General features: G+C 37.2%; 2 protein-coding genes across 4 annotated transcripts; one reads left to right on the top strand and one right to left on the bottom strand.

The window, feature by feature from the left end:
• Positions 1–1,193: 1,193 nt before the first annotated feature.
• LOC146620118 (uncharacterized) lies at positions 1,194–5,786 on the top strand. Of its 3 annotated transcripts, none has more exons than XM_085369391.1 (13): positions 1,194–1,252; positions 1,608–1,645; positions 1,947–2,031; positions 2,131–2,221; positions 2,362–2,450; positions 2,531–2,658; positions 2,753–2,804; positions 3,644–3,741; positions 3,844–3,980; positions 4,064–4,129; positions 4,317–4,363; positions 4,529–4,677; positions 5,396–5,786. In XM_085369391.1, exons 2-13 carry the CDS (start codon positions 1,621–1,623, stop codon positions 5,716–5,718), a joined length of 1,290 nt encoding a protein of 429 aa, XP_085225517.1. In that variant the 5' UTR covers positions 1,194–1,252; positions 1,608–1,620; the 3' UTR covers positions 5,719–5,786. The 3 variants fall into 3 exon arrangements, with proteins under 3 accessions (XP_085225517.1, XP_085225518.1, XP_085225516.1); XM_085369392.1 differs by lacking the exon at positions 1,194–1,252 and adding an exon at positions 1,333–1,360; XM_085369390.1 differs by lacking the exon at positions 1,194–1,252 and having other exon boundaries at positions 1,406–1,645.
• A 144-nt stretch (positions 5,787–5,930) lies between these two features.
• LOC146620119 (uncharacterized) lies at positions 5,931–8,864 on the bottom strand. The gene is made up of 4 exons (XM_085369866.1): positions 8,843–8,864; positions 8,110–8,189; positions 6,943–7,050; positions 5,931–6,380 (listed from the first exon to the last, which is right to left on the bottom strand). Exons 1-4 carry the CDS (start codon positions 8,862–8,864, stop codon positions 5,943–5,945), a joined length of 648 nt encoding a protein of 215 aa, XP_085225992.1. The 3' UTR covers positions 5,931–5,942.

The raw sequence follows: 8,864 nt of genomic DNA on the forward strand, positions 1-8,864 counted from the left end.
GTGCTTTCCTTGCTTGCACTAATGGAATGCTGCTACAATCTGCATATGTTAACTCCTCATCATAAATTTATTGATGCATGTCAGACACAGCTCCTGTGGACTAAGTTGTCAACTACGCTTATTAATGGTTATACTGTCAGTGTGGGTATAACATGCTCTTGGTGTCAGTGGGACAGAGATAGTCAGTTCAGCTCCTATTCAGATTTCTTTTAGAGGCAGTCTTTTCCAAATCCTCTATTTGTGAGCCTTGATTTGAGCCTAAGTCATATGTACGGTGTACATTTTAGGACATCGTCAGGTATCAGACAAAAAATTGTCAGGTGTCAGTTGTCAAAAAAAAAATTGTCAGGTATCAGAAAAAAAATTGTCAGGTGTCAGAAAAAAAATTGTCAGGTGTCAGAAAAAAAATTGTCAGGTGTCAGTTGTCAAAAAAAAAAAAAGTCAGGTATCAGAAAAAAAATTGTCAGGTGTCGGTTGTCAAAAAAAAAAAAAGTCAGGTATCAGAAAAAAAATTGTCAGGTGTCAGAAAAAAAATTGTCAGGTGTCAGAAAAAAAATTGTCAGGTGTCAGAAAAAAAATGTCAGGTATCAGAAAAAAAATTGTCAGGTGTCAGAAAAAAAATTGTCAGGTGTCAGTTGTCAAAAAAAAAAAGTCAGGTATCAGAAAAAAAATTGTCAGGTGTCAGAAAAAAAATTGTCAGGTGTCAGAAAAAAAATTGTCAGGTGTCAGTTGTCAAAAAAAAAAAAAAAGTCAGGTATCAGAAAAAAAATTGTCAGGTGTCAGTTGTCAAAAAAAAAAAAAGTCAGGTATCAGAAAAAAAATTGTCAGGTGTCAGAAAAAAAATTGTCAGGTGTCAGAAAAAAAATTGTCAGGTGTCAGAAAAAAAATGTCAGGTATCAGAAAAAAAATTGTCAGGTGTCAGAAAAAAAATTGTCAGGTGTCAGTTGTCAAAAAAAAAAAGTCAGGTATCAGAAAAAAAATTGTCAGGTGTCAGACAAAAAAATTGTCAGGTGTCAGACAAAAAAGTTGTCAGGTGTCAGAAAAAAAATTGTCAGGTGTCAGTTGTGAAAAAAAAAATTGTCAGGTATCAGAACACAAGGTACCAGAGAGAAAATCTTCCTGCAGGTGGCGCTGTTGTCATGTCCCACCCGAATTGATTTCCAAATATGTCATCAACGTGTGACCGTGGGAGAGCGTAAGGTCATTGACCTCACCGGAGTTTTACCGTGGTTCAGGCTCCTAACGACACAAGGTAAGTTTAACTTTTTCTCCCTTTTGTTCATATTTTTGCCACAGTTGTGTTATATTAAGTTGCAGTTATGTTGTGAAAGTTACATATCAGAGACGGAAAGCCAGTTTTGTACGAAACCAAATCAGTACTATTTTTGTCTGGCTAATTCATTCTAGCTAGCGACAGTGGTGAAACGTGATTCAAATTTAAACTGTTCAGTAATTGTTTTGTATACATTTCAGCAAATGGACAAGCTGAAAGCTCACGAGCAGCCTGCATCCTTTCTGTCGCTCTTTTTCTTTATTTCTCTTTTCTATATTGCTACTGTCGGGATATTTTTTGATCCCGATATGTTTTTTTCTGTTGTTGTTTTTAGACTTTGCTGCAATATGTCATCTGACGATGATGAAAGGAGTATCCGACTCTGGCTGGTTCCCATGACTGTACCAAAAATACTTTTTTTTTTTTTATTAAAAAAAGAGCATTAAAAATAAATGACTAAAGTACAACTTATTTATTAACTACTGTTCACCTCTTTCATATCAAAGAAGTGTATTTTTTGCTACACATGTTTTATTTGTGGGCACTGAATAGACGATGCTTTTAGTGTAATTGCCACATAAAAAGATTTAGTACTTTACTGGTTAATTACTTATGTTCAGTGTAAGAGGTGGGTGATCAATTAGACTGTTGTTGTTACACTTAACCTTTCAAGATATGATGATAATAACATTGTTCAACAAAGGCTTAAAACAAAAGGAAATCAGCTGTGCACTGAATTCATATGGGCATAAAATAAGGTAAGTCTGCATTTCAACAGTTTCTGTGACAACTCTCTAAAATGACAAAACATGCAGTTTGCATTTAATATAATGTAAGTCTGTGTTGTCTTTTAACAGTGAGAGGCATCTGAGACGAGTTTTAAAACTTCTAGGGTTGAAGCGAAGATGCCCCCAACGACCTTTTACTGAAATCCACAAAGCTGTGGAGGTAAGCGTTAAAACATCAGTGCAAAAAATATATATTTTCCTGAAGTCTGTGTCATGAGCTATTGTAGAAACAATAAATGTTATTTTCTGTAGTGATTTAAAAAAAACAAACATTCAATTGTCTGTTTGTTTGTTTTTTAGAGTGAGATGAAACAGTGGTCTCCTGAACAAGGAATCAGGGCAATGGTAAAGCGGGTAAGGGATGTCAGAGGAGTGCGGCCTTGTTACAGGTTGGTTAAATAGTGTGTATATGATCAAGTGTTCTCTTGTTTTACTGTTGAGCTCAGAGTAAAATCTATTGTTACTGTAGAGACGATGTTGCTAATATAATGAGGTATATGGATGCAAGTGGTCTTCAGAGGAGATCTCCTGGAAAGAAGAAAATTCCCCGTCGGAATTACATCAGCCGTGGTCCAAATGACACACGGCACATTGATGGTATTTATTTTATCTTTTCAATTAACCTTCCAAACATGTTTTGATGGTACTTCTGTTGAAACAAATTGTAATTATTATTTGTTGTTTCATATAGGCAATGATAAACTGAAGTTCTTTGGAATGTGGATACATTTGGGGATTGATGGGTAGGTTTGAATATGGCATTCGCTACTTAATTTATTATATTCAGTGATAGTACAAAGTTGCTTCAAGATAAGGATGTGCGGTAAACTGAGGTGTTATCTCTCCTGAGTAGTCTAGGGCAGGGATGGGCAAGTCCAGGCCTCGAGGGCCGGTGTCCTGCAGGTTTTAGATGTGTCCTTGATCCACAGCTGATTCAAATGGCTAAATTACCCTCACAACATGTTTTGTAGTTCTCCAGAGGCCTGGTAATGAACTAATCATTTTATTCAAGTGTGTTTACCCAGGGTGATATCTAAAACATGCAGGACACTGGCCCTCGAGGTCTGGATTTGGCCAAGCCTGGTCTAAGGGACCAAGATAAAGTATGAATAGTGAAGGAGGATTCAAGATGGCGGTTTTTAAAAGGCTTATTTCCTGCTAGTCTTAAAGTTCCATTTCAGACTGGCAGTTAATTTCAGGGAGGGCCAAGACCAACACAACAAACAAAACATCCCTGATATAAAGTAAACAGAATTTAACTCCAAAGAAAATAAAATGTACAATTTACGATAACCTACCTAACCAACACATAAACAGGAGAATACAAGGGATTACAAAACAAAAGGCAGCTCTCCCCTCGCGTCAGTCTGAACACAGTCAAGAGTCACATTCAATTCCAAAGGCATGTAAGCCTACACAACTATGGCAGTCAAAATGGCCGGAGGAACCAGAAACAACGCCTAGACATAATACAATGGAAAACCAGCATACTCTTGGGGAATGTAACAAAAACCAAACATAGTGCCAAAACATGATTAAATCATATGTACAAGTGGCCACTTTTCTGTTTCTTTCTTTTCAGATTTTCCAGGAAGGTTCTATGGCTAAAGGTGGGCACATCCAACCGCAAGCAAAACTTTGTGGCCAGATACTTCTTTGAGGCTGTTCAAGAACAGGGTGGTATGCAATATACTAAAAAATGGGGGGTTAAAAAAGATTACATTTTGTTAATAAATTTTAGTTTTTCATCATTCACTAATTATCTTCAGTTTGTGTCTTTAGGCTGTCCTCAAATGATTCGGGGGGACAGAGGAAAGGAGAACCTTGTTGTGGGTCAAATGCAGATGGCATTTCACATGCGAGATCTTGGGAATCAGGCATGGAGGTGCTTCAGAATGGGGACATCAGTGCACAACCAGGTATGTCTTTAAGCTGGTAAATGACTATTTCTAAAGTAACAACCTGACAACAAAACTGATAATGTCATGTTTCTGTTGTTTAGAGAGCTGAATGTTTCAACAGTATTTTAAAGCGGACATGGATTAAGAAATGGCTGACAACATTTGAGGTAAAGCAAATCTTTCACCTGTAAAACCTATTAACAAAGAGTAGCCATCCAAATTTCGTTAAACATACGATGGATTAGTTTATCTGAAAACACAAGGCCAGAATCTGTGTTTATGTACATCTGTACCTTTTCACTAATGAAATTCTCACCTTCACAACTTATGTCTTTTTCAAAACAACATGCGTAGGCCATGATGGAGTCTGGGATCCTTGAACTGGACAATCCTGTGCACATGTAAGTCAATATTTTTAGACATGAAAAATAATCAAGCAGCAGTATGAAAGTATGTGGTCTAGGAATGCCTTTGTTTTTTGAGTACTGATTAAAATTTAGCTTTTACTTATTCTACCTCAAAGAAGCAGATGAACATATTAATTTTTTAATTCTCCTTTTTCATAGCAACTGCTTGCAGTACTCACACTTGCCACTGCTTCAAAGAGACTTAAAAACAGAGCAAACAGTTTGGAACACCCATGACATCCGCAAGCAACGCAATGCACCTGGTCCATTTGGGAAACCCGACCTTCTGTTTACCTCACCACCTCCTGGTATGTCATTTGAAAGCCTGTGGGGTTTTATTTTTTTGTTTGTTTTTTAACTTTCATTAGTTTACTTTTACTTTGATATAGCACTCTTCACAGGATAAAAACCACAAAGTGGCTTCACAATAATATAAAACAGATAAACATAAAACAGCACAATCGAACATACAGAATAAATGCAATCAAGGAAACGTAATGATGGAGGCAGAGCATTCCATGACCTGGGAGCCACCGCTTTGGAAGATCTCTTGCCTCTGGTCTACTGGTGGGACTACTAACAGCCATTGATTAGATGATCACAGGCTGGGAGAGGGAGCGTGGGGTTCTATAAGATCAGAAATTAAGGCAGGAGCTTCACGATTCGGAGCATTGAAAGTCATTACTAAAATTTTAAAATGAATTTTCTAAAATATACTGGAAGCCAGTGTAATGAGCGTAAAACTGTTATAATGTGCTTTCTCTTTTGTGTCTTCCGAAGAAGCCTACTTGTAGTACAATAAGAGATTTCTGAATTTCTACTGTCAATACTAAAATGGCTTCATATTGACACCTTTAACTAAAAATTTATCTAAATGTTTGAGTGATATTTCCATCTTTAAGTTTCTGTAATAACATCTGTAAACACTGACTGCTTCTTATACAGGTTCTAGAACAGCTTTGTCATTATTCATTTATTTTTAACATTCAAAGTGAACATCTTTTCAATATTGTCTTTCATTCGCAGGATATGGCAATGTGCTGCACATTGTTGACCCAGACCTTTTAGACTATGCCAAGCAATTAATCTGTGAGAGGGAAGAGCCTTCACTGGTAGCAAACCAGGAATTCAGAGACATGTGCCAGAACATTTTAGAAAACAGCCAGTTTCCCTGCACACCTGATGGTTGCCTTGCTGCATACCTCATGCTAGTCCAAGAGCTCACAACTGCCATGAACAGAAATGCAGTTCCTACACTTTCTACGTTTGCCGAGGCAAATGACATATACATCTTTCTGAAGAGAGAGAGGATGGAAGGTGCACCAGTAAACATTTCCAATGACCAATAAAATCATACAACAGTGTTTGTTAACATTTATTTATCCTTGTTTAAAATCAACAGGTAATTTGAAAACTGTCTGACCAACAAAATGTACAATAAAATGTTGAAATACAATTGACAAGGTGCCATCTTTCATAATGATTCAGTGTTTCATTTACCACAACTTTTGTTAACAATAATGTAGAACATAATTCACATTGAAAGACTTTTGAACTGCAGACTGTAGCAACATTACCACTTGTAGCCATATCGGCTCGTAAGATCAAGGCCTGACTTGAGAAACTTAACAACATCAGATGCGGAAGGCCTTGAGTCTGGGTCATAGCTCACCAAACCACCAAGAAAACTGTTTTTGTCACTGAGATGTGATAGGGCATGTGGTGGGGTTTTGGTGGCCATTAGTGCAGCCAGTTCTCTTTGTTTTTTAACCATCCACGGAGCGGAACCCGTCAGGATCTCCAGATATGTGGCTCCGAGGGACCACATGTCTGTCTGGAACGAGGCCTCTTCAAACATCAGTATGCATTCAGGGGCCATGTAAAGATATGTGCCACCAGCTGGACCAGTAGCCTGGGCAGTGAACTTACTCCCTTGACGAAGCATCACAGTGTCTCTTATGTTTGCCATGCCCCAATCTGTCAGGACTGCCTTCTTAGAAGGGTGGTGAACCTATAAGGTATACATATGAGAACTTACCAGGTTGTCTAAAATTTCACAAATGTTATCAAAAATGTCATTCCAAAGACCACAGCTCATAATTGGGGAAAAAAAAAACCCTCAAAGCTTTTAGCACCCAGATCACCCAATCACTGCAGATTTATTCTGAGATTGTTTATTATACCCAACATTAAAATTAACAGATTGGTTAATGATCCAACCCGGTTTTATAGTCCTGTGCATTTTTTAATCCCCATTCCACTTAAGCAAGTGGTACAGACTAATAAAATAATAGAAACTTTCAGTTTGTAAAGCCTAAACTTACAACATGTTTGGGAATTTTGTAGGTGTGCAAGAACCAACATATTAAAGAAAAATTGGACTATTAAAGAAACAATGTAAGGCTTCTTACTTTAAAAAAAAATCCTTTATATGAATATGCCAGAAAAGTTTCTCATTGTTCAAATGTAGTGTTTAATAGACTGAAGAGAATAAAGTTAAATAAATAATATACTATTTTTATTTTGATCTTCAAAAACAAAGTGGAGAAAAAGAAAAATACAATATGGCTTACCATGACATTTGCTGGCTTTATATCCTGGTGAATGATTCTCTGTGCATGGATGTACTCTACTGCCATGGATAAGTCCAGTGATATGAAACCGGCATCATCCCCTTCAAGCTATCAAGACAATATATAATATTAATAAAACAATGCATAGCCAGGTGTGACAATCTAACATGTCTACCACTGGAAATGTATTACTTCAAATAGGATTAGTATTCAAATGCAACTGCTCGTAAGCTTTCAGCTTGTCCATTTGCTGAAATGTATACAAAACAATTACTGAACAGTTTAAATTTGAATCACGTTTCACCACTGTCGCTAGCTAGAATGAATTAGCCAGACAAAAATAGTACTGATTTGGTTTCGTACAAAACTGGCTTTCCGTCTCTGATATGTAACTTTCACAACATAACTGCAACTTAATATAACACAACTGTGGCAAAAATATGAACAAAAGGGAGAAAAAGTTAAACTTACCTTGTGTCGTTAGGAGCCTGAACCACGGTAAAACTCCGGTGAGGTCAATGACCTTACGCTCTCCCACGGTCACACGTTGATGACATATTTGGAAATCAATTCGGGTGAGACATGACAACAGCGCCACCTGCAGGAAGATTTTCTCTCTGGTACCTTGTGTTCTGACACCTGACAATTTTTTTTCTGACACCTGACAACTTTTTTGTCTGACACCTGACAACTTTTTTTCTGACACCTGACAATTTTTTTTTCTGATACCTGACTTTTTTTTTTTTTGACAACTGACACCTGACAATTTTTTTTCTGACACCTGACAATTTTTTGTCTGACACCTGACAATTTTTTGTCTGATACCTGACTTTTTTTTTTTTGACAACTGACACCTGACAATTTTTTTTCTGACACCTGACAATTTTTTTTTTGACAACTGACACCTGACAATTTTTTGTCTGATACCTGACGATGTCCTAAAATGTACACCGTACATATGGGAATGTCATGCCCCACTTTGACTAATTTTGCATTGTAATTTTAAGTTTTTAATAATATGAGATGTTGACATATCGTTTCATGTTTACGAAAAACAAGGGCACTGTAGCACTACACACTCGTTCAAATCTATACACTCACGGCAAGCTATAATTTAAAATCCTTCATGGAGGATTGTGCATGGGTAAAGTTAGAAAGAAACCTCACAGGGGTCACCAAGTCATTCAGGGTGAGAACTGGCTCTAGGGTTAAGTCACACTGGGTCAGAGATACTATACTAAAAGTCTCTGCAAAACAGAGATCATTAGTTAATTTCCAGCTTCATGTGTAGACATCTTCAGCCAGCAACTCCAGCTTGCACACTGGGAAAATGCAAATGTGTGCCTCTTAGCTTGTAAGGGCACTTGGAAGAAATATGAGATGGTCTGTTTGTGCTGTAGGTACATTTTAGCTGACGGGCCCAAATGGGCAAAAGCCAAAACCAATCAATAAATGTTCTTTTTCAGATTTCCTACAGTTTCCCTTATGAAAAACCTCACAGACTGGATTCATTTGCAGAGTACCACAAAGTTGAATGTGTGTGCCAGGATGGCTATCATAAATTTTAATTGCTATTGCTGCCAACTTTTAAGGGCCTGAAAGCACAACATCTACAGTAGATGATTATTGTGTAGGATAACAATGTTCCCACTAACTACCAATTCTAACCACATTGTCTCAAGCTGACAGGACAATACTTTGACCTCAAAAGCTTTGTCGGCAAGTTTTCACCCTGTTGGAATCTGATAAGGTACATTGGTTGGAATTTCAAGGAGTCTAATCTGTGTCTTTAAGAAATGACCATAGTTTTGACTTTGTATTAGAAATATAGCTTCAGTTCTTCTTTTTTCAGCTTCCCTGTTTCCTTTAATACTTGTGCATTACTCATTGCAATACTCACTGTTGGCAGTGATGTCTATCAT

Source organism: Diplotaxodon limnothrissa, linkage group LG13 (assembly GCF_057381915.1).
Source record: "Diplotaxodon limnothrissa isolate DT_005_m linkage group LG13, D_limnothrissa_male_GT1.1, whole genome shotgun sequence".
In the NCBI taxonomy this organism is placed as follows: Eukaryota; Metazoa; Chordata; class Actinopteri; order Cichliformes; family Cichlidae; genus Diplotaxodon; species Diplotaxodon limnothrissa.